Here is a 26,943-nt window from a genome sequence, read left to right on the forward strand (position 1 = left end):
CCGCATGGGACTAGAAAAACACAAAATTATCACTGCTTAACAGTGTTTACCCTTCAAATATACCTTAAAGGCCTACTTCACCGGTGGGAATATAAAGGTGTATTGAATTCTGAGATCCTATGTAGTATAAATGTGCAAAAAAAAAAAAAAATCGGTTCATCCTAGCCTGAGAAAAGGCAGAAAGAGTGTTTTTTTAACCCTATATTAATCTTACTGTGACATCACAGTAAGATAAATATAGGGTTAAAAAAAAATTACTTTGTAAATATTACTGTGATGTCACAGTAGGAGAAATCACAGTAATATTTACAAAGTAAGGTTTTTTTTTTAACCCTATATTTATCTTACTGTGATGTCACAGTAAGATTAATATAGGGTTAAAAAAACACTCTTTCTGCCTTTTCTCAGGCTAGGATGAACCAATTTCAATTTTTTTTGCACATTTATACTACATATGATCTCAGAATTCAATACACCTTCATATTCAAACCGGTGAAGTAGGCCTTTAATAACAGTTTAATCAATTATTTGTCTTGGGCCCAAGAACCAAAAGAAAAACAAACCCCTGAGTACTCAGAATAAAGAAAAAGTGTCAAAACAAAATAATCCTCAGTCCGCTTTGTTCAGTTCGTTCCTACCACCGCCTGGATTTGAGCACAATGTCCATGCAACTGATGTCCGATGAGAGATGATGGATCCGGTAACAGCGATGATGGTGAAATCAGTTGAATCAGTCCAGTTGGAACAGTTCGTCCCTCGAAAAAAAAACAGCCAGGATAATCGTCAATAGGCGAACCAACCGCTAGTAGTTTTCCTTATCTCAAAAGTGTCTCAAATGTAGTTTTTCACATTAGGTATCTTATCAATATCATTATCTTCATCAGCTAATTACTAGTAGTTGCATGTGTGTCTCGCAGTTTCTCTGTTCTGCGTCATCGGCTGTCTGCCGCTCATGCGCCTGTGATGCGTTTAGGGGGCATCATAAACTACAGTATCTAGTGATTATTTTCTGAAAATGATGCTTTTAGGGAATTCCTGTAACTTTGGAACTACAGAAAATAACCTGGGTTACAAGATGTTTTTGTGTGTGCGCGCTTGTGTGCTGATCTGCTAATATTAATATGTAAATGTATTTTGGGTGTGGCTCTATATAAGCCTGTACAGGTTTCTGCCACACCCACACATGTAATTTAAATTTTTTTTACTACATGTTTTTTTTTAAATCTATTTTGTATGTGGAATAAAATAAACATAAACATAAACATGTTGAGTTTGCTTCGTAGTATACCCCTCTGATAAACTACTAAACTGAAGTTGTTGTTGATAAAGCAAAAAAGGCTAAGCAAAGCCAAAAGGTCGCAAGCACTGGCAGTCAAGAGAGTGAGCCAAACTGGAAGCTGGGACTTTTTCTATATTTCCTATTACATAAATAATAATAATAATTGATAGGTTTTATATAGCGCTTTTTTGGAGGTCACTCAAAGACGCTTGGAGTGTTTAACCCACTGGTGCACTGGTTGGATACTGCAGTCAGCTTCTCTGGCTTTGTGTCGACACATGGGTAGACACAGTTCCTGATGCAGCAAACACCCACACACAGGCAGGCGCCGTCACAACACACACACACACACACACAGTACTTAGTTTGACTCAATCACACATGCACCGTCCTGCTGCTACACATACCCACTATTTTCACTACTGGAGCTGAGAGCCACAGACAGGGTAGGGAAGACAGCAAGTGGTAAGAGACGTCACAGAAGGCCTACATTATTAGTATGGGATTTGTTGAGAAATACAAAACTTGAACCAATTTTAAATTGGATTGCAAACACTAATAGCTGTCTGTCTGTCTGTCTAATACGCCTTTATATTACATTCTAAATCATTTTAACAGCTGATACACAATGTACAGAGAATGTATAGACGAAACATTCACCTCCAGTAAAATATAGGCACTTCTCAGCTCAGTTGATTACATATTGTACTAAATGAGCATATACCTTAATGTTAAACTTATCAGATATCACACTTTATATTTATTCTTTGCAAATAGTGTTGGTGTAAACATATACAGTATGTATGGAAAAGTGTCCAGAAACAGGTACTAACCTGTGTGTGTGATCCTGCTCTGTGTTGTCTTCATGTAGCCGTTCTCTTTATGGAGCATTGGAAGAGACGACAGATGAGACTGAACTATTTGTGGGACCTGACAGGCTTCGGAGAGGAGGAGGAGGTGAGATAACGCCACTAATCACATCTGTATTTATATGTTGTAAGATACTCTATAGTTCATCCACAGGTGTATGGTTGCAACTTGCAAACAATAGTTGATCATTCTGAGGGAGAGAGACCAGACCAGGGTGGGCTTGTTTTTTTCAAAGTGGCAAGAAAAGAGTTGTGTAGTTAAATTTAAGGTTATCCTTTATGTTATCTTTTTAACATAAAGGAAGTGCACTAAATGTAAAAAGAATTTCAAAAAATAATAGCATTTTTTTTTACATATTAACAAAACTACATATAACGTGAAAGGTGTATTGTTATAACAAGCTATTTTAATTGTATAAGTAGATATTTCATGTTATCATGACATACAAACATATCATTATACCATTTTACTATTTATCATGTTATAACGTGATGACTTACTGTATATTGTTATAACTGTTAACGTCAGCTTTTGAATGAGGAGACGTGTGCAGAGAATGGATCAATTAAAGGACATGGCTCATTTACATTATTTGATCCAGTTCCCCTTCATGCCTATAGGTTGAGACATGGTGATATTCAGCTGCTATGAACCCAGTGGATGATACTGTGACAAGTATGAAGCTGTTCCTCTCAGAGCACCTCCTACAGGCCAGGAACACTTGAGAGACATACTACCTACTATTTAGTATGGTAGAAAAAAGATTTAGGATGTCCCAATATATGGAGGTCAATTGTAGTATGCTGAAAATACATAAATGCCCCACTAACTCCATTAGCATTTTGGAGTATTCGTCTTTATTCTTGAACTTTCTCGACATAATGAAAAAAAAATCTTCCTTATCTGAAATGTTTCTCTCTTGTGTACTGTAGTATGTAGTGTAGTAAAAAGAAAAAGTATGTGATTTGGAATGCAGGATAGATATGCAGGGTTTCTCTGTTGCATTTATTTTCAGGGTCGGTGTGTTTTTTTGACTTTGTATAGTTATTTTCATTTGCATCATATCCCTGCTGTTGTACTTCTTGTGGATACAGTGTTTTTGATATTGTATTGTTTCTGTATTTGCAGCATGTTTCTCCTGGGGAAAAAAGAAATGAGTTTGACATAATTCGAAGTGGTTGTCAAATTTGAAACACTACGCTTTATATAATTCCTTGTAATACATTTCATTTCAAACTGAACCATCTTTTTGTAACTCCTTGCAACCGCTCACTTGTGTTAGCATATGAATATTACAGATGTTTTAAATGAACTTCATTTAAAAGGACAGTCACAAAGAATTAAGGTTGACATAAGGGTAGAGTTTAGGATATGAATGTTGCTCCTCGCTCTTTTCTGTGTGTTATTGAGCCAACCATCAGCAAAAACACAAACTTCGTCTTCAGTAAAAGATATTTAGTTATTGTGATTTTTCTACACAGAAGTGTTTTAATACTCCAAGACAATGGCCGCTGTCTGACCTCTTCTCCTATGTGTTTATGTGTGTGTTTTTACAGGAGGAACATAAGGTTTGGACCCAACTTGCTTCATTTCTTGCCTTCTTTCATTAATAAACTTAACCTACTTCTTATTGTTTTATTCCAGTGCTGGAACCCGCTAACACTAACCTTTTCTCCCTCAAGGTGTCTAACAGCTGACCTCAGCTCTGTTCACTCACATCTCCTTCATCTCTTTGCTGCTGTTGAATGTTTGAAACTCTTCCTCTCTGATGCAGGCCAGCCCTCTGTGTCTACAGCAGCGTTGATACAGTGTATTAAAGGTGGTGTCAGCGATTCTGGAAAATGCTTTTTGCTTGTTTATTTTTGTTGTGCTGAAAGGAATTCAGTGTTCATACATAGCCTAGGCTCTGTAGACTGGCATGTATACTAGGGGTGTGCACGTGTACACGTGTAACCGTTTAGTAAATCATAACCGTTTAGGAAAAATCAATAAACGAAAACCGTTTAAAAAAAAATCTTCAAATTTAAAATTTTCTTTTTTTAAAAGTTTTTAAATATGTTCTGGAGACACGCATTTATTGATTTTACATCACTAGTAGGCCTAAACTAATTGGGGATGATAAAAGCTAGTCTGCCGAATCGGTCTGTCCCTCGGCGAGTGTGTGAGTGTGTGTATCGGCGCGCACACACACACACACACACACGGGGAGTCGCCGTGCCGGTGCTCGACACACAGCCACGGAAGAGTGATGAAAGATAACCTAAAGATTAAAGTTAATGGTTAGACATTTTTGTAAACGTTCACACCCCTAATGTACACAAAGGGGGCCCTCCGTAGCTAGCAACATGCCTGATAACAGAGGCACATGTTGAAAAAATTGACAATAAAGCTGACTTTGATTGACTTTGACTATGACTGTCAGATAGAGGTTGACCTCAAGTGTGTTACTGAGCTATTTTCAGAATCAGAATCTGTTTATTAATTTATTTTCTGCTCTCATTTAGCTTTTCTCTACAGTCGGGTCTTTGGTGTGTCCGCTCTCACTCTATGTCCGTCCTGCTGTACATTGACTGGACACAGGCCCCTTCAGGTCAACAGAGACGGCCTAGCCCTTAGTTAGTGATGCAGTTCCCTCTGTATACACAACACCTGTTCATTCCTCCTGGCTTTCTGCACACTGTTTTACGCTCACCGTTATCTCTTATTCCTCACCATGAAAGGATTCTTTGCAGACAAACACATTTAACACACATACCATGTTGTGTTGTGTATCAAATGTTGAACAGCTAGATTAAGTAAGGTAAATACTGATTTACTCAACAGTTTTTTATTGGCGTAACGTGATTGGTAGCCAGTCTGATGTCTGTAAGTGTCTTGCTAATCTTTTAAAGGTAGGGTTTAGGGTAAAGTAAGTGTCTGATGATACACTTTTGGTTAAACATGTTTTTACACCCAATGAACTGTAGCAACAAAAGCCGTATTGTATACAGTAGTGTGTGTGTCCACATAGTGTTCACAGGTTGTCTTTTGTATTATGACCTCCATGTAATCCTTTCATGGTGGGTTATTTATTTCCTTGCAAAAACACTGTAGGAGACTTTAACCACAAAGTCTAGTCGTCTCGCTGCTGGCTCCTTTCTAAATGTATTGTCTTGTACACCCGCTGCTAACTAACATACAGAGTAGCCTATCGTATCAGTGGCTGTAACGTCTGAACATATTTCTCTTCTAGGACCACAACCGAGCGGAGTACGAGTTCCGGGTCATGCAAAAGACAATGAGACAGGAACATTCCACCCCCAAGGTAAAGGTGATGTAGTAGAATGTTAAGCTGTGTTTAAAACAAACCTAAACGTAATATTTCAGAGAGCGATCATCAAAACCTCTAGACTAGATTGTCCCTGTTTGATATAAGAAGGATTCTTATAACAATTTGTCATGACCTAATAATGAATTCTTTACACACCCACTGATCCACACCATCTCACTGCCAACTACTGGCCTGGCTGCATACTACTAGCTATTTATGTCATTTTTTTGGATCAGTGTGCATGCGGAGCGTATTCAAATCAATGTCGTCTAAACGCAATCGTTTTAAAAACATATAGGAAAACCGTTACGTGACCCAACAGCTTAACACTCTCCATTGTACCAGTTAGGCCTATTGTTGGTTGCATAGTTGGTGGAGCGGTACTTTGCTCAGACAAGATAACATTCTCCCCTTTCTGGTTATGTCAGTCGATCAGTATCATTTATCATCATAGAACTCACTTTTTGTAGTCTTCCCTTATTGATTTATACCATCTTTAAATACTGTCTGCATTCTTTAACTTTTCCTATGTGGCATTCTTCAGGCTCTCTCTCTCTAACACACAAGCACACACGCACACACACACACACACACACACACACACACACACACACACACACACACACACCCATACAGTATATATAACTGTCAGTAGCTCACTGCTTTCAGGGAACATGCAATCAGCACTAGAATCAAACCTAATGAAACACTGACACATGTATAAAGCACGGAGTGAATACATTTAATATGCTCTTGAGTCCTCAGAACAATGTTAAGATTTGAGCATGTTTATTTGGATTGTCTTGTACCAAGGTCACATTCTTATTTACATCAGATACACAAAAGGACACACACACACACACACACACACACACACACACACACACACACACACACACACACACACACACACACACACACACACACACACACACACACACACACACAGTAGTCTGAGTATCCTGACCCAATTCTCAGTAGGCTTGAATGTGACATTTTAGCCTGGGGCAGAATGAGCTGTGCTGTGCTGTGCTGTGCTGTGTGTGTGTGTGTGTGTGTGTGTGTGTGTGTGTGTGTGTGTGTGTGTGTGTGTGTGTGTGTGTGTGTGTGAGTATGTTTATGGTGTATGAGCTGTGTGCATATGCTCAGGGCATAAAGAGCTGCAACTGACAGTGTGTGTGTGTGTGTGTGTGTGTGTGTGTGTGTGTGTGTGTGTGTGTGTGTGTGTGTGTGTGTGTGTGTGTGTGTGTGTGTGTGTGTGTGTGTTTCAGGATGAGAAGGTGAAGCTGACTTGTACAGACAGACTGCCAGCGTACCTGACCACTGTGGTCATGATGTTACTCATGGTGAGTGTCAGTCCTTACTCCATTGTTGCTTCACCCGCATTAGTATTTCTAACACATGTATTGTGGAATGTTTTGTTTTTCTGCATTCTTTTTAAAAATCTAATTTTATTTAAGAAAATGTATTTAGTTGTATAATTATTATTTCTATTATAATTACTATTATTAAATGTATTATTATGGTTTTGATTGTTTTTATTTTATTAGTTTTCTCTGAATATTAACTGAATGTGTGTTGTATGTGTGCATGCATGTAGGCAATGTTGTTTAAACAGGAATACAAAGTCTGCAAAGGTTAATTGTGGTTTAATTTTCACTGTGATATCATTTGGATTTGAATGATCAATTATGTTTTGAGGAGATATACACTTTATCTATCAAGAAGAAATCACATTGTCACAATCATTTCATGGGAAGAGGTCAAAAATATTTGATTCCAACTTTATGGTCGAACGTGTATGTATGCATGTGTTTACTGTATGTTGGTGGAGGGAAGGGTTGGGGGATATATTACAGTGGCCCTGAGAGCTCACAGCACTGCAACTTAAGATAACACATGCAGAAAGACAAAACACAAGCGAATTAAGAAAACATCTTCATCAATTTGACAACACATGCGCATCATTTAGAAACACGCTGCAAAGACCACAACATAACACATTAGAACAAGCGATGCAATAGTCCACAACACAAGGGAAGTGTTTCCAGAGGACACTTAAAGAGGACCTATTATACTACTTTTCTGGTCTTAATTTCTTGTTTTACACTGCTATAGAGCAACCTGACACGAATCACATCACAAAAAACTATGTAGATTTTCGGGAAGCTCTTTCTCTTATTTTGGCGATCCAGCATGCCCTGTAAACACTTTGCTTTTGACATTTCCGCCCCCTCCCCTCCCCTCCCTTCCTGAAAACCCAACTTCGTTGTGATTGGTTACCTTCCTTCCGGAACACTTTCAGTGGCGGGAGGTGCGAGCATGGACCTATAAGGGCGCGAGGCAGACGCGAGTAGGAAAGTGGCAGCATTACCATACATGGAAACATCCGCGTGGTGACGACACCAAGTTACATGCGACGTCACGATGTTACAAAGCGTCAAGCCGCTTTGAACACGTGACTTCTCGACTGGCTAGAATAGTGTCTAGTGCTCTGCACAGACACCCCAGACGGTCAGCAGGGAATACGTCGAAATGCATGTACGTCATTATTTGATAATCTAGTATGGTTAAACATGACTATAAATCATCATAACAACGTTTATAGGTCATAAAAGTCAAAAAGTATCATAGGTCCTCTTTAAAAGTGATGCACACGTCCGGACACGCTTGTTCTTGACACAGATTTTGACTCACAGCGCTATCAAGGTTCTCTTTCCGTCAGTGGTGTTTGAAAACGAGATAAAAGGTGTTTTTGATTTATTTTAACATTGTGATCACATGATTCAGATATTAGCATATTGCAGTGATTTGCTGTTCAACTATTGTTAGCCTTTTTCTTGTAATTAGCCTGCCAATTCTAATAACCTGATTGAATAAATACCCACGGTTAATTCATTGTGAAACCATAGACTGTATTGTGAAACACGCTATGTTAGCCGGCTATAGTTACTATCAGAACCCTTAATAGGGGACAAGCAACTTATACTACCGGTGGGTTTTGCAAGCAAAAGACTAACAATAGTTTAACAGCAGATCACTACAATAGGCTAATATCTATATCATGCCATCTCAATGTTAAAATAAATCCTCCAAAACACTTTTTATCTAATTTTCCAACACCACTGATGGAAAGAGAACCTTTTTTTATTTTATTTTTTTATAATGTAGTCCCCTTTATTTCAGTTTTTGACAAAGTAACCAGAAAATTCAAAGCTCCTACACTTTAAAAACACATTGTAGTGTAGACGGAAAGAGAACCTTAATAGCGCTGTGAGTCAAAATCCACGTCCACAACAAGTGTGTCCTGATGTGTGCATCACTTTTAAGTGTCCTCTGGAAACACTTCCGTTGTGTTGTGGACTATTTGCATCGCGTTTTTCTAATGTGTTGTGTTGTGGTCTTTGCAGCGTGTTTCTAAATGATGCGCATGTGTCAAATTGATGAAGATGTTTTCTTAATTTGCTTGTGTTTTGTCTTTCTGCATGTGTTATCTTAAGTTGCAGTGCTGTGAGCTCTCAGGGCCACTGTAATATATGTGTGTGTGACATTATGTGTACAGTTTGTTGATCGTTGTACACCCATCCCAAATAAAAAGTTGATGAGAAAAATATATACATCAGTGATTCTTGATAAGTGGGACAAAACCGGGTGCAATGTTTAAAAAATACAAACCCTATGTTTAAGCAAATTAAATTACATGTATGTATCCAACATATACTAAGCTACTGAGCTACACTTTGACACAACCTTACAGCTTTTGTCCTTTTTATCAAAATGGGCTTTTTACCTTGACATTCCTTATTTTGTGTCAACACCGTCAGACACCAAAAACACAAATTCATTTTCCCTCAATTTATGCTAGACCCATGAGAAGAATTGTGATCACAAGTATTCACCAAGACTGACAGACAAAATATTTTCAAAATGTATATGACTATAGATATTTTATATCGATTTTCCTCTATGTTCTTCAGTTGAACTGTGTAATAGAATGTTTACTTTAAAATAAACAGCAATCAAGATGTGTTTCACATTTCAAAACACATTCTCATGTTAGGTGACTGGTTAGATTTTCACATATGACCAACCATTCCTCAACAACTATGAAATATCATTATGTATTGTTATCATAATAATATAAATCTGACGGAGTTGACACATATCTGACGGAGTTGACAAGTATATCTTATGAATTTGACATACCGGACAGTGGTGACAAAAACCCAGATAACCATCAAATACATAGAATAATCAATAACAGTGATTTTATAACCGCATATTATTGGTTGAGCGTTAATTCACGATTCACATTACAGTGTTTCAATCAGACTAGCTCTAAAAGACTCAGACCAAATCGCCTCATTTTCTATATCATCCTGTACTTTTTTAAGAATCATCCATGATAAAAGAAGATTGTGAGAGTTTCCATAAATACAGTATTAGAAAAACTAAACCCTATTTCTGTATTTAATATAATTATAATAACTTGAAAACCACCCAAATATGATGACGTCACATTGAATGTCAACTCCGTCATTGGCCTGTCACCACCGTCAGACAGGAAATCTGACGGAGTTGACATCTGACGGTGTCGACATATTTAAAGTTTCTTAAACAAAACAAAAGGAATTAATCTAGTTAGCCATTTGTTTTTTCTGTTTACGATTGGTGCTAGTATGAACTACTTCAGGAATATAAAATTATCGAAACATTTCAAATAACTTCTTCAGAAATTGTAAATCGGTGTTGACATATCATTTTTAAAGATAACAGCAGTTACATATGGAAGACAGTCTTTTGTCCCGGTTCTCAAGAATCACTGACATACAGTATATAAATGTAGTCTCAGTTACCAGCTGCAGATTCTATCATCTGTAATGTTTTGATACAGCTTGCGTTTGTAAATCCTGTGCATCCTTCTCTAACACCACCTAACACATGTGCAGAGACTGTGTGTTTCTATTGTTCAACAAGACTAACAGAGTGAGCATTATTCTCTAGAAAAAACATCTGTCCCTATGTGTCATATTCAAATCAGGAGAATCCTCCGGCTCGCATTAAGCATAGAAGTAATCACAGCAAGTAGCTTTGAAAAAGTAAAGTGCACAGTAGGCTGCAGCTGTTATTGTAGTGTGGCAAATACATTAAATAAATATGTCATATTACGCAGCAATAAGGTTGTAGGTACAGCTGGAACATTGAGAAGGCAGCCCCTTACTATAGACAGTCTTTCTGCAGACGAAGGGTGATAAACCATCTTTGAGTTTAATTTTAGTTACTTTGGAAAATGTTAAAGCTCACGTCAAACTGATCCAGTTCATTCCAATAAGTTATTCCTGCCCACAACAATAGCCATCTACGATGACTCCTCCTCTCAGTGGCAATGCACCTTTTACTTTTTCAATTGAACATTAAAACACATTGAAGGTAATATCTTGATTGGGTATTCTCCTCTTTCTCCTCTCTTGTAGATCAGTGTGACGTTTGCCATGGTGTTTGGTGTGATCCTGTACCGCATCAGCATCAAGGCAGCGCTGCACATGAGCAACTACCCCGCAGCACGCTCCAACATCAGAGCCACCGTCAAGACCACCGCCGCCATCATCAACCTCATCATCATCATCATCTTAGACGAGATCTACGCCGCCATCGCACGCTGGCTCACCACACTAGGTCAGGCACACTTCACTGTTTGACACCGCTTGTCTATTGGACATGTCTTTAGCCTTAGCTGTGAGCTTCTCTGTGCACAATGATGTCGGAGCACAGTTGGTTGGCACATTCAGTAAAAATATTATATTAGTTAATTACTTATTAGGTTTCCTCACAAATTGTCCTAATATTGGGTTGTTATCGTACCTCTCCAGTAAACATGTCGGCTGTTATAACTTTAAGTAAGGGACGGGTCATCTCTCGAGTAAAAAAGACCGACAAGTTGAAGCAGGAGCCCATGACCCGTTCACTCTTCATTATCCTGCTTATTACATGGCTACTAACTAGATTAACCAATTGATTGAAGGAACATGTCGTTTTAACAGACAAAATCAGTCCGCCACACGGTCGGAACTTACTCAATAGCAACGGTAACTATGTCAATCTGCGGCCAAACTAAAACATTTTAACAAAAAACTACTTGTTTCCCTAGCAACGCCTGAGACCTTGTCTAATAACTGGAATAGTCATTGCAAACCCACAAAGTTCTTATGTAATGACAACGTAGTTCAGTACGCCAGTAAATAGGAACGACCAAGGATACGACCTAGCAACGAGAGACTAGTCTGCTCGCAGAGACGTGCGGTGAGGTTCTTGGCTGGTGAGGTACTGACTTTTTCAGAGTCAGATTTACAAATACTGTTTATGAACCCAATTGTTATATAGTACATCATAAGAATTGTATCCCCCGTCCGAGGGAGCGCGCATGCGTCCAGTGCAGGCGGAAGTGCACACTACGCTTCGATTTCACCCTGTTCACCCAAGGCTGAATTAGAAGTACATGTTTTTCTAAATGTTGGTCATCAACAAGGTTGTAAAGTAGTAAATTCGGCACATCTGTCAAAATGAATGTTTTTATTCTTCCTACATCTTTATTCATTCATTGCGCCGCGGCCGAACTGACAGTTAAGACATTAACCATGACTACGAAGTTCCCTGCTCTCCCGATACATGCAAAGTCATGTTTAAAAGTATTCCATTGCTTTCTGAACGAGTAGTAGCCCTGTTTGTGGACGTCTATCCTCAATAATATGACGTAGGTCCTTAGCAGCGGTGATTATACTTGACAGCAGTCCGTCTTGCTATGATTACAGTTTTTTTCGATCACTAAATCACAGTGGGCAGAACTGGAGCGACATGTGCAAAACTCTAACTACACTATGCACAGCAGCAGTTCATGTGGACCAAACTCTAGATTGTTTTTCATTGCTTAAACACCATTTTCAAAACTCTACACACTTATCTCATGTCTTAACCACAGCCTGCACAACACTGTGGATTTTTAGCACTTTTTTCAAATGCTAACACACACTGCTGTCACAACTGTAGACCACACATTCAAAACAGAATGGATTTCAGCTTACAGTTTTTTTCGATTGCTAATCCACAGTGGGCACAACTGGAGCGACATGTGCAAAACTCTTAACAACAGTCTGCACTACCAACAGTCATTGGAGCTGAACAGTTCACTTCACCTGCAAAATAGGCTCAGCGCAGCAAACACTATGAACAGTCCTCATTGAGATAACACACACTGTAACTCAGAACACACTCAGATTATAAACACTAGCATCAAACCCAAATGTGTTTCTCTTTCAGAGGTTCCAAAAACAGACAAGAGCTATGAGGAACGTCTCATCTTCAAGACTTTCATCTTGAAGTTTGTCAATGCCTTCACACCGATCGTCTATTTGGCCTTTTTCAGGGGCAGGTAAGCGACCGCTCCTCCATGCTCATTGTGTGTTTTCATCTTCAGGTATTTTAATCAAATATGTGCGAAATCATTATATTAAAAAATATTTGCATCTGTTGCTGGCCTCATACCTCTGTCCAGTATGCTGCACCTTGAGTATGCTTGTAGATTACTGCATATGGTGAACATGGTCATACCTGCTTACTATATACCTGCTTTCCTTAACTCACGTCCAAAATGTGATCTTTGTGTTTGGATGGCAGGCTTGTTGGACGACCTGGAAGCTACTTGTATGTGGTGGGATCGTACAGAATGGAGGAGGTAATTCACACTAAACGTTAAAGCAACTTCAAATGTTTGGCTGGTGTTATTCCATATACTTGTGCACACATACCCTAAAAAACAAAAACCTCTTATGTTAGTCCATGTCTCAATAGTTTCCACTTCCCTGCCCTGTCTGTGGCTCTCTGCACCAACCCCATTCTTTCCTACTGAAGACTTCAATCTAATAATATATTTACTGCCATGTAAGACTGTAGTTATAATCAAATGTTAATCAAAGAGGAGGAGGGAGTGTGTTGGGGGCTGTTTTCACTGGCAAATGAATCCACATGTTCTAGTGAGTAACAAGTACAACCTAGTTATATGGTATGTGTTTTTAACAACAGTGGAACTTTATGGAATAGAGGCAGAATATAATTCAGGCTTTGATTCACATAACAATAAATGACACACACTGGATAGCAGATACATTCACTGTTGGTCTGGGTCTCTTAATGGATTCAGTTAGCTAATAGGAGACTTTCTTCTTAAATGACAGTTTTCATGTTATGTACTTCATCCATCCATCTTCATCTGCGTATCCGGGTTCAGGTCGCACCCCTCTAGAGAGGCGCCCAGGGGGCATCCTTACCAGATGCCCGAACCACCGCAACTGCCTCCTTTCTACCAAAGGAGCAGCAGCTCTACTCTGAGTCTCTCAGGATGACTGAGCTTCTCACCCTCTCTCTAAGGGAGACTCAAGCCACCCTCATGAGAAAACCCATTTCAGCCACTTGTACCAGCATTCTTTCAGTCACTACCTAGTCTTGATGACCATAGGTGAGGGTGGGGACAAAGATCGACTGGTAGATCTGGAGTTTGCCTTCCGACTCAACTTTCTTTTCTTCACAAGGGTGCGGTAAAGCCATGGTTAAACCACATCCGCTGCTCCAATACTCCAACTAAACTCACACTCCATCGTCCCCTCCCTCACCAACAAGACCCCGAGGTACTTGGACTCATTTCCTACCTGGAGTAGACAATCCATCAGTTTCCTGTTGAGAAACATTGCCTCAGATTTAGAGGTGCTGATCCTCATCCCAACCGCTTCACACTCGGCTGTGAACCTATCCAGTGAGAGCTGAAGGTTATGCCCTCCTTTTGGCAAATTAATCATTGTATCAAATACACAGAAATGCTGCAGTTTGCTCTATTATAACATATTGAAAAAACATGCTACTAGTCAGCATGGGCACCTGTGTAAATCAAAAAAGTTGAAACATTCTGTGACTTCATAGGCTCTATAATACTTGCCACTGCAAGTGTCTTGTATCCAGATATATTCGAATGAGTTTTAAGTCAATTAACAAATTACAAATGTGAATGAAATCCTTCTTTACTTCCTGGCTTCATGTAAGTCAAGGTGGGGCCTTCCTCCAGTCCACAAGGAGGTGGTGAAGCTTGATGGTCATCGGTAGCTTGCGTTGGCTAACACTCATCCATCAGATAACACAAACATATGAGCGAGAGAAGCTTTATCATCTTACAGTTTTTCACAATTGCTTAAACACATTTCCTGATAGACTACCTCAGCACAAATCTCAAAACTCAAACACAAAATGCAAAATCCTTCACTTCTCTTGCAAAAGCACACTTTACCCTCAAAACAGTGTTAACTCTTCACTAAATGGTGTTTTCTTTTCAAATGACAAACACACACATCATATGACTAGACATTTCTAGCACTCATTGAACACTGGTGTGCAGAATGGAAAACACTGTAGTATACATGCAAACCACTATATGAATGCTTTATCAGTAGAATTATGCCTTTGCATGTTCATACACTTTCACCTACAGTAACAACAAATACTTTACAGTTCTTGCCAAATGCTAACACACATGTTGCAGAATAGTTTATTTTGCCATTTCAAACAAACACAATGAATAGGTAGGACTGCAGTTCAAGCAATTCAGTGTGTCAGTATAAACTAAGAAACAATTACAGTAAAATTAGTGAACAATGGTTAAAAAAAACAGCGTTGTAAGGAATTGGGTGGTTGGATTATGAATCCTTTTAGGGATACCGCCTCCTGTTTGCGTCTGGCCACATCGCCTCATCAACATCACACTCAATCCTTTGAGAAGCAACAGGGAAATGATCACCTGTTTCCAGTCTAAATCTCCTAATTATGGAGCGACTCAGGTTGGGCTGCACTCTCTGTCCAGGCTCCCTCATTGATAGGCCATGATCTATAACATGGTCCACTATACTGTTCCTGTTGTATGTGTCTCCGCCTGTTGCCTTATTACAGTAGTCCTCACACTCCTGTCACTCTCTCTCCTCCTCTTCCCCTGACTCTTACTGTTTCACAAAGGAGCTGAGCTCACCTGGGGTCTATTTGTAGTGCTAAGGTTTAGACTGATTGGTATTCAATTAGTTAAATATTTTTTCAAGAAGTGTGTTTGAGAATGTCAAACACAGTGCAAAGCATATATCGTGTGTGTCGGGTTGGTGCTTTGGTTTAGGGCATGGTTACAAAAGTTAGAGGTTGTGATGCTGTGGTCATAGCAGTCACTTTTAGTGTTTACAGTATTCGGCAAAAACTGTATTTGTACCAAAATGTGCAGTCTACTGTAAATCACAGCAAACAGGAGCTCATCTCTGACCCTTCTATAGCTAACTGCACAAAAGCCTTTTGAGTTTAGAAATGTGATTGGCAGTGTGTTCTGTGTGAATACCAAGATAGATAATTCAGGAAGAGTGTGCAAGATATAGAGAAGTGTGTGTACTGTTGTGAAAAATGTGTGTTTTGGAATGAGAATATGAGTCTAAGGCAGGAAATGTGTTTGGAGTTCAGCAGAATTGGTTAAGCAGATTGTAAATTAGTTTCAGATTGTGCACATTGTGTCTGATGTTCCAAAAAATGTGTTTAAACAATTGTGAAAAACTGTAACAGATCTTACTCAGCCATTCACTCTCACATGGTAGCCATTGTGTTAACCTGACCACTGTGAAAAGTGTATTCTGAGCCACAGCCTCCCAATCAATGCATCATTTAGTGCTTGATCTGATCAGCACGTCGTGGGCGGCAGTGGCGAAGTGGTAGGGAGGTCGCCTCTGGAGTGCAGGGTCGGAGGTTCGATCCCCCGTCTTCCCGCCACATGTCGAAGTGTCCCTGGGCAAGACACTGAACCCCGAATTGCTCCCGATAGTTAGCTTAGTTAACTTAGCACCCTAGTGCTGAGCCTACCCTGCGTGGTAGCTGCTGCTATCGGTGTATGAATGTGTGTGTGACTGGGTGAATGTGTACAAAACAATGTAAAGCGCTTTGGGTCTGTGAAAAACGGAGATAAAGCGCTATACAAGTCCATTTACCATCAGGGTTCAGATTGGATTTTATTGTTGCTTTCGTGATGCAGATTACAAAGGGCTTCTTGCAGTTTCATGTCAGTGAAACGTTACCTGCTGTTATCACTGGGTCAGAAAGTAAATGAACCAGACTCCACTTTTCCTGTGGAGTCTGGTTCATTTACACCTCCAGAGGATGATCAAACACATTGACGTTTGTCTCAAAAGTTTCTTGGATGAATTCACACTTATTACTTATCCACCCATTATGCATGAATCAACTCAAAGTGTAGATCATTTATCAGTTGAGTTGTATTAGGCATTTTCATGAATACCTAAGAGAACACACAGCAAGGCAAATGTCCATTTTAGCTAATATTTAAAGGAGTAGTAAGCGATATTATTTTGTTAATATGCGTTTTAAATCACTCTATATTCATACAGCAATCGCTTAAACAATATTCACAGTTCCTAACACAGGTCTCCCAGTCATTCTGCTTTGCAGTAATTGCCAGAAGAAATTTTGAGTATCCTGCTCATTTTAAGCCAATCAGGAGACAGAGCGCTATAAAGAGGCGGGTCTCTGTGCCAGTGAACGATGACTTGCTGCTCTCCATCGCGGCACTATCTGATGAAGACGGCTTTGTGTTTATGTGGTGGTGACGTAGGGATGAGGGAGGGGACTCTACAACTGGTAACAGGTGATACAGTATTATCATGAATGGATATAAAGGGGCATCCCGTAAAGCGTCAGTCTTCGCAAGCAATAATGGGGTGAGGCTCATCACTTTGGGAAGAACTGCATAGGACAACAGTTTAAAAACAACATTCCTGTAGAGAATTTAAGGATTTCATCATCTATAATCCATAATATAATCAAAATATTAAGAGAATCTGGAGAAATCTCTGCACGTAAGGGGCAAGGTCCAAAATTAAAATGTAATGCCCATGACCTCAGGTGGCACTGCATTAAAACTGACATGATTTTATAAAGGATATCACTACATGGGCCATGGAACACTTCAGAACCATTGTCTGTAAACACAGTTTGTCGCTGCATCCACAAATGCAAGTTAAGACTCTACATGCAAAGTGAAAGCTAATATCAGCAAATGCTGCAGACTTCTCTGGGCCTGGGCTCATCTGAGATGGACCGACTCAAAGTGGAACAGTGTGCTGTGGTCTGACGAGTCTACATTTCAAATAGTTTTTGTAAATCATGGACGTTGTGTCCTCCGGGCTCCAGAGGAAAAGGACCATCCAGATTGTTACCAATACAAAGTTGAAAAGCCAGCGTTTGTGATGGTATGGGGGTGGGTTAGTGCCCATGGCATGGGCAACTTGCACATCTATGAAGGCAACATTACAGTTTTTTTCGATTGCTAAACCACAGTGGGCACAACTGGAGCGACATGTGCAAAAGTCTACCAACACTATGCACAGCAGCGGTTCATTCGGACCAAACTGTCGCTCGTTTTTCATTGCTTAAACACAATTTTCAAAACTCTACACACCTATCTCATGGCTTAACCACAGCCTGCACAACACTGTGGATTTCCAGCACTTTTTTCAAATGCTAACACACTGCTGCCACAACTATAAACCACACATTCAAAACAGAATGAATGCCTAGTGCATTTCAAACACTGTGGATTGCAATTTCAACTGAAACACTAGGATGTCTTGTTTTAGACTTGTTAGTGAACAAATATACAGTATAAAGGGAAAGCTCAAAAATATATATTTTTTGGAAATGGACCAATGAAGACAGGTTGTTGGAGGGAGAGGAGTGGCAGTGAGAGTGTGGATGTGTGGAGGAAGACTTCTGATTTTTATTTCTTTTTGTTTTCCTAAAAAAACTGATATGTTATAAAATAAACAATTTCATGTGAAAGAATTTCACCCTTTCATCAAAGAAAATATTACGTAAGTTGTGTGAAATAACTCAAATTATTCAAACTGTAAAGATTAAAAGTTTGTAATTTGTGTATTGGGGTTTGATGCTAGGGTTTGTACTCTGAGCATGTTCTGAGTGACAGTGTGTGTTATCTCAATGAGGCTGGTTCATAGTGTTTGCTGCACTGAACCTGTTTTTCAGGTGATATGAACTGTTCAGCTCCAGTGAATGTTGGTAGTGCAGACTGTAGTTAGAGTTTTGCACATTGAGCTACAGTTGTGCTCACTGTGGTTTAGAGATCAGAAAAAACTGTAATGCTGAAAAGTACATACAGGTTTTGGAGCAACTTGCTGCCATACAGACAACTTTAATTTCAGGGACGTCCCTTCTTATTTAACAATACCGATTCACATTCTGCATGTCTTAATACAGCTTGGCTTCGTAGTGCAGGTACTAGACTGGCCTGTCTGCAGTCCATACCTGTCTCCCATTGAAAAAAAATTGTGCATTATGAAGCACAAAATATCACAATGGAGACCCAGGAATGTTGAGCATCTGAAGTTGTATTTCAAGCAAGAATGGGAAATAATATTCCTTTCAAAATGTCAACAATTAATGTCCTCAGTTCCAAAACACTTCCTCAGTGTTGTTAAAAGAAAGGGTGATGTAAAACAGTGGTAAACATGCCGCTGTCCCAACTTTTTCGAAATTGGGGTTGTATAAGCTGCTTGTGTTATACATGTTACGTTAAGTACAACTTTCATATCATTTACAGTTGTTTGTCATGCTAGCAGCAACATGAAATATCTCTACTAGATAGATTACCATGAAGTTCCTTTCTTCTGGTGCCACCATGAGGTTAACATGAAAACGTCCTCTTTGCCTCAATACACAGGGCCACTAGCAGGACAGTAGGCTCAGTCTTGTTTTCTACTATTTAGGGACAGTGGAGATTCCTGTGTTACTTTAATAGAATAATTGTTAAAATGCCATAGTTAGTTTGAAAAAAGAAATAAAGAAAGAAATGCTTATTCAATATTTGTTATATACAGTATGTAATACTGAACATCAAATAATCTTTGGTCTTTTCTGTCTAAACTTTGGCAAGCCATAATCCAATTTGGCTAACTTGAGCTGATTATTTAGCTGTTTATGAGTGTAGTTTTACACAGTCCCGGAAAATAACCCATAACATAAGGCATGCAATAAACATCATTTGGGGTTCATTTTGTAGCACATCGCTAAGGGTAAATAGAATTTTAATTTTGAATATTAAAAAAATATATATACAGTCCCCTCCATAAGTATCGGAACAGTGAGGCCAATTCCTTTATTTTTGCTGTAGACTGGAAACATTTGGGTTTGACACCAAAAGATGAATATGAGACAATAGCTCAACATTTCAGCTTTCATTTCCAGGTATTCACATCTGGATCTGATACACAACTGAGAAGATATCATTATTTGTAAAGGAACACCACATTTTTAGGCGAGCAGAAGTATTGGAACAGATAGACTTTAAATAAATTAAAGTGAATAAAACATACTATTTTGTCGCAAATCCTTTGCTTGCAATAACCGCATCAAGCCTGTGACCCATTGACATCACAAAACATTTGCATTCTTCTTTTGTGATGCTTTTACAGGCTTTCACTGCAGCCTTTTTCAGTTGCTGTTTGTGTTAGGGGGTTACTCTCTTAAGTCTCCTCTTTGGCAGGTAAAATGCATGCTCTATAGCGTTTAAGTCTGGAGATTGACTTGGCCAGTCTAAAACCTTCCACTTTTTGCCCCTGATTAACTCCTTTGTTGTGTTTTGGGTCATTATCTTGCTGCATGATGAAGGATCTTCCAATCAGTTTGGTTGCGTCTTTCCTTAAATTGTCAGACAAAATGTTTGTGTAAACTTCTGAGTTAATTTTGCTGTTGCCATCATGTGTTACATCATCAATGAAGAATAATGAGCCCGTCCCAGAAGAAGCCATGCAAGCCCAAGCCATGACATTGCCTCCACCGTGTTTCACAGATGAGCCTGTATGTTTGGGATCATGAGAAGATCCTTTCTTTCTCCAAACTTTAGCGTTTCCATCACTTTGGTAAAGGTTCATCTTGACAACAACACAGTAACACATGATGGCAACAGCAAAATGAACTTAGAAGTCTACAGAAACATTCGGTCTGCCAATTTAAAGAAAGATACAACCAAACTGATTGGAAGATGCTCCATCATGCAGCAAGATAATGATCCAAAAAAACTGCAAAAACAACAAAGGAGTTCATCAGGGGCAAGAAATGGAAGGTTTTAGATTGGCTAAGTCAATCTCCAGACTTAAACGCTATAGAGCATGCATTTTGCTTGCTAAAGAGGAGACCGAAGGGAGTAACCCCCCAAAACAAACAGCAACTGAATGAGGCTGCGGTGAAAGCCTGGAAAAGCATCACAAAAGAAGAATGCAAACGTTTTGTGATGTCAATGGATCACAGGCTTGATGCAGTTATTGCAAGCAAAGTATTTGCGACAAAATATTACGGTTTATTCACTTTGATTTATTTAAAGTCTGTCTGTTCCAATACTTTTGCTTGCCTAAAAATGTGGTGTTCCTTTTCAAATAATGATATCTTCTCAGTTGTGTATCAGATCCAGATGTGAATACCTGGAAATGAAAGCTGAAATGTTGAGCTATTGTCTCATATTCATCTTTTGGTGTCAAACCCAAATGTTTCCAGTCTACAGCAAAAATAAAGGAATTGGCCTCACTGTTCCGATACTTATGGAGGGGACTGTATGTATGATTTTAATATGATCATCTTCCATAACATGTAGACTATGCTAACATTATGTAAAATGGCTGCGGTGGGTTTCTATTGCATGTGTTTTGAATGTCCACTCCCCATTGACTCAGTGTCTGACTCTTGTTCCTATCCTCTCTGTGCAGTGTGCCCATGCCGGCTGCCTGATGGAGCTGTGTATCCAGCTGTGCATCACCATGCTGGGCAAGCAGCTCATCCAGAACAATTTGTTTGAGATCGGCATACCGTGAGTGTGGAGCATACTGTACTTTCCCATGACGTTAACACACAGCAGAGCTGAATAAGTTGATCAAGGTCACAATGCAATGATTCAGCAAGCTACAGAACAAACGTTGCACACCCACTCAGTTGTATTTGCATCTATGAGCAATAATGTAAATGCCTTTCTGCTTTTCAGACAGATTTACAGCACACTGTAAAGATAGAAGTTTGTAAGTTTACTGTTTGTTTATCACAAAGTCCAACTAAAGAACCAAATCAATCTTTCACCTATTAACTATCAGGGCCTGTCTTGAATTAACAGAATCTAAGCAGATTATCCACTGTAGAAAATGCACCAAATTCTAGAGAGATGGTGGGCACCGTAAACGTAATACCAACCACCACACGTTTGACAAATAACACGTTTTGAAACCCTCACACCAAGGTACACCTAGTTAAACTACATATACTAAAGAACTAAATAATGTTGACACATTTTTAACATTTCATCCTCTGCAGTGTGCAGGAATGTGTATGACAGCAGCCACGTGCTTTTGCCTATTGACATGGCTCCTCATTAGCATGCTAGTAAAGCATGGCTCCTTATTAGCAAGCTAGTAAAGCATGGCTTTCAAACAAACTGGAAGCCACTCAACTACTCAATGTGCAGGTACCATGTGGAGACATGGTACCTGCAGGACAGGACTTCAGTTGAATGATACTTATGTCAAAGTACTGTCACTAAAGCCACATTAGACTAGTACTCCAAAATCAGAATCAGAATCAGAATCAGAATCAGCTTTATTGGCCAGGTTTGCGTAAACAAACAAGGAATTTGACTTCGGCAACCATTGCTCTCCAAGTACAACATTTACTAAAAACTAAAACATTAAAAATACTGTTCAGTAAACAATATTACAAATGAACAAAAACAAATACACAACAACAATTCAAGATATGGACGAAATGGTGCAATCAGTCAGTTAGTGATTAAGAATGAAATCAAATATAAATATATATACGGTATATATACACAGTCAGATTTAAGATTACAAAATAAATATAAAAATATAAGTAATAAAAGACCAAGTAACACAGGAGAGCTTATGTCACTAACAAGTACAGATATTCCGTAGACGCGTGAAGTCATTTAGAGAAGTCTTATCCAAACCTGTCTGTTCACGTACAGTATGCTGTTAAAGGTTCACTCTAGATCTTGTTATTCCCCTTGGTGCAGAAAGTTAAAGAAGCTGCTGCGGAGGAGGAAGTCAGAGTTGGATTCAAAGCAAGAGGAGGAGCTGAACAAAAGCCTTCAGCGCTACGAGAAGGACCACATCCTGGGTCCCTTCATCGGCCTGAGCCCTGAGTACATGGAGATGAGTAAGTGCACACTCAAAGCACCATGCACACTGCTTTTTATGGTTTGTAGTCCAGGGGCCGTATTCACAAAACATTTTAAGGCTAAGAGTAGGTCCTAACGTGCTGATTTAGGAGTAACTCTCAAAAATAAGGGGCGTTTCACTCCTAATTTTAGGACTCCTAACTTTTTAAGATAAGTGTAAATCACAGACAATCATTTGATGGTGTTTTGGAGAGATTTAATGATAGTGAGCTTTACAAAAGGTACCTTAATAGCTGTAAGGGTTTATTGATCTTAGTAAAGCTATGTTTAGAAAGTATAGACACATTTATATTTATTATATTTATATAAACAATTATTTATTAAGTTCCTTGTCCTGCAGGTGCTTTGGGTTTATGATGCACTGAAAGTTACTGTTGGTGTCACGTTTGGGTTTAATTTGTTACTAGAGTAGGCCTATATTCCACAGGTCCGCTACTGTATAGTTGCGCGTCTCGCCTTTTTCCTTCCGCATGCACTTTACGATTTCGCCGGCTGTTGTTTCTAAATTGTGAATTTCCTGGTTTGTCGTTGTCTGACTATTGCTGCATAGTCCGCCATTGAGAGAAATACAGTGAGAGTGCATGTTGTGCAGCTGTTCAATGAGGATATGTTTCCGATTCAAATCATTGTAAAATTTAAAATGAATAGACCTATGTGGCGCTATTGTAGGTTAATTGTGAACGAATGCGTGGGAAACCCTGCAGTATCTTGGTTTCATGTTAAATCAGTGTCACTTGTCATTAATTGTATATAAAAACTCTTTACTTTAATACAGCGACACGATATGTATATCTCTCACAGTGTTTCTATCATAAATTCACTCTTAGCTCTCATTCCCTCTCAGCCAATCACTGTGGGCATAGAAGGTATGAACATGACATCATCCATAGCAACAGGGTCAACCCCGCCCTCTAGTTTTAGCTTAGGAGTCCCTCCCATTCCTTAGTAAAAGTTGGTCTTATCAGCTTTGTGAATAGGTTTTAAGACATTACTCCTTACTAAGAACTTTTAGTGCTCCTTAGGAGAACTCTTAGCGCTAAGATAAAATGTTTTGTGAATACGGCCCCTGTTCTTGTTGGTGCTGCCCTTTCTCTGCAGGATGTGTTTTCCAGTTTGCTTACTGTTTGGTAACAGCTGAGATCCTCATTTTCATCTTTTCTGTTAGCGTGTTTTCTTCTACACTAATACAAAGATGATCCTAGAGAAATGTCTGTGCTCTCTAATATCTGTAACCTTTGCAAGAGCAAATGATGTTGAGGTCAAAACTAAGAAGCGTAATGGCTGCGACCACTTCCAAACAATCACCTTAATGTGCTGCTGCTATGCTGCACTGCAAATGTCAGATCCTCTCATCAGCACAATGTATTATCATCATGAGGTGAACTCATCATACAGTATGTGTATGTCACTTATATCAACACATGTGCACATTGACTCGAAGCACACGTAGTCAATTAATGCTGTGGAAACCGTGGATGAAGCTTGTACATGCCTGTATGTGTGTGTTAAAGAACAGTAAGTAGATGAAAGTGTCCTGCTTTAAGTGTGGCTGCTAAGAGCTCATGGATGTTACAGCTGTGTAATGACTGTTTTTGGGTCTATATATTGGTCTATAGGTCTAATATTGGTGATGTGGGGCTTATCCTGTTACCAAACATGTCAATACTACTGAGAGGATTCACTTCAAGCGCAACACTCTTATGTCTTTGAATATTTGATTCACGTGAACCATTTAGAAGAAAGGTTGTCACAGTCACTGGCTTTCATTCACTATCTCTGACACTGTAAACCTGCTGCATCACACAAACCATCGCCATGGACCATGTGCTCACTGTAACTTTCAGTACACTCGTTTGGCGAGGTAAGACCCAGCTTGCATCCTATTTTCTAATCACTTCTCGGATGGCTCAGCACTGAGCATTGACCAAACTATTTCATGCAATATATCAGGGGCCGTATTCACAAAACATGTTAAGGCTAAGAGTAGGTCCTAATGTGCTGATTTAGGAGTAACTCTCAAAAATAAGGGGCGTTTCACTCCTAATTTTAGGACTCCTAACTTTTTAAGATAAGTGTAATTCACAAAGCATGTTAGCGCTAAAACTAGCTCCTAAATCTATGAAAAGCTAAGAGTCCTCGAGAGGACTTTGGAGAGATTTAATGCTACTGAGCTTAACAAAAGGTACCTTAATAGCTGTAAGGGTTTAATGATCTTAGTAAAGCTATATTTAGAAAGCATAGACAGTGACACATTTATATTTATTATATTTATATAAAAAATATTTATTAAGTTCCTTTTCCTGCAGTTGCTTTGGGTTTGCGATGCACTGAAAGTTACTGTTGGTGTCACGTTTGGGTTTAATGTTACTAGAGTAGGCCTATATGTGGCGCTTCGCACCATCTCCTCCGGTCCACAGGTCCGCTACTGCGTCTCGCCTTTTTCCTTCCGCATGTACTTTACGATTTCGCCGGCTGTTGTTTCTAAATTGTGAATTTCCTGGTTTGTCGCTGTCTGACTATTGCTGCATAGTCCGCCGTTGAGAGAAATACAGTGAGAGTGCATGGCATGCAGCTGTTCAATGAGGATATTTTTTCCGATTAAAATCATTGTAAAATTTAAAATGAATAGACCTATGTGGCGCTATTGTATGTTAATTGTGAACGAATGTGTGGGAAACCCTGCAGTATCTTGGTTTCATGTTAAATCAGTGTCACTTGTCATTAATTGTATATAAAACTCTTTACTTTAATACAGCGACACGATATGGATATCTCCCACAGTGTTTCCATCATAAATTCACTCTTAGCTCTCATTCCCTCTCAGCCAATCACTGTGGGCATAGAAGGTATGAACATGACGTCATCCATAGCAACAGGGTCAACACCGCCCTCTAGTCTTAGCTTAGGAGTCCCTCCCATTCCTTAGTAAAGGTTGGTCTTATCAGCTTTGAGAATAGGTTTTAAGACATTACTCCTTACTAAGAACTTTTAGTGCTCCTTAGGAGAACTCTTAACGCTAAGATAAAATGTTTTGTGAATACGGCCCCTGGACTTCAGATTTCTCATAGTTTTGACATTTACACACATTTTTAGACCAAATGGTTTTGGTCTCATTTCTATCAAAATGTTATTTAATAATAATACTAATACATTTTATTTATATAGCGCTTTTCTCTCACTCAGAGCGCTTTACATAACACAACAATAAACAAACAAAAAGAACACGCAGAGTTGATGGGGCTTGGGATGGTGGGTGATCTAGGGGAAGGTATTTCACCCACACATCTCATGCTACCACTGAATGATAGTGTCCACAGAATCCAAAGACAGTGTGTTGATCTAGCGGTGTGCTAACTCCTCCCGTCCTGTGTGTCTCAGTCATCCAGTTTGGGATGGTGACTCTCTTCGTGGCCTCCTTCCCCCTGGCTCCGCTCTTTGCTCTGCTCAATAACATCATCGAGATTCGCCTGGACGCCAAGAAGTTTGTGATGGAGCTTCGCAGGCCCATTGCAGCTAAAGCCAAAGACATTGGTAGGTGGCAACTGCCCCAGCTGAAATAATTAAGAGAAAACATAATCGTTTTTTTTCAACATTGTCTTCATTAAGGTGAAAAGAGACAGAGGAAGAAGAAAAATGCAATTCATTCTGATAAACTTAATGATTGCTCTCAGTAAGGTTGGTGATAAACAAATCTAGATTCCTATCATCTGAGATTTTGAATTGATTCATAATTTGCAAAAAACTATTTTATTTAGATTTTATTATTATTATTTGTTTACATCTATATGCATTTCCCTGTTGACTTGCCTTAACATCACAGGCATTATAACAAGCTTCACATTAAGATGTAACGTATGGGGGAAAAACATCCAGTCTAGAAAGCATTGTAAAATGAAAGTGGGTTGCCAGATGTATTATTAAATTCAAGTTTCAAAACCATGTAAGATGGTTGTTGCTGACAATGTTGGCTCCCTTGAACCAGAGCCTATGGTACTAGTCTGCAGTTATATCAAAGAGCACTTCATAGTTAATGCATCAAAACATGCACCAAACACAACTACAGTCTCTTCCTCCTCATGCAGAGTGTGCTACTAAACCAGCCCACAGTATGTCCATGTTGAAGCTGCTGTTGTCAGCTTTATCTAAGCTCCTTTG

The 26,943-nt window shown here is 39.2% G+C and overlaps 1 protein-coding gene across 2 annotated transcripts in view; it reads left to right on the forward strand.

Annotated features, from left to right (window-relative positions):
• The window catches only part of ano1a (anoctamin 1, calcium activated chloride channel a), a 97,311-nt gene that overhangs the window by 64,203 nt on the left and 6,165 nt on the right, over nt 1-26,943 (forward strand). For both annotated transcript variants that reach the window (XM_080032429.1, XM_080032428.1), the window contains exons 13-21: nt 2,151-2,236; nt 5,382-5,453; nt 6,731-6,805; nt 10,934-11,135; nt 12,774-12,885; nt 13,131-13,188; nt 21,311-21,411; nt 22,624-22,766; nt 26,167-26,319. In XM_080032429.1, the coding sequence (XP_079888555.1) occupies nt 2,151-2,236; nt 5,382-5,453; nt 6,731-6,805; nt 10,934-11,135; nt 12,774-12,885; nt 13,131-13,188; nt 21,311-21,411; nt 22,624-22,766; nt 26,167-26,319 (1,002 nt within the window). The remainder of the gene's footprint in view (nt 1-2,150; nt 2,237-5,381; nt 5,454-6,730; nt 6,806-10,933; nt 11,136-12,773; nt 12,886-13,130; nt 13,189-21,310; nt 21,412-22,623; nt 22,767-26,166; nt 26,320-26,943) is intronic.

The sequence above is a fragment of the Ammodytes marinus genome (assembly GCF_949987685.1).
Source record: "Ammodytes marinus genome assembly, chromosome: 1".
NCBI lineage: Eukaryota > Metazoa > Chordata > Actinopteri > Uranoscopiformes > Ammodytidae > Ammodytes > Ammodytes marinus.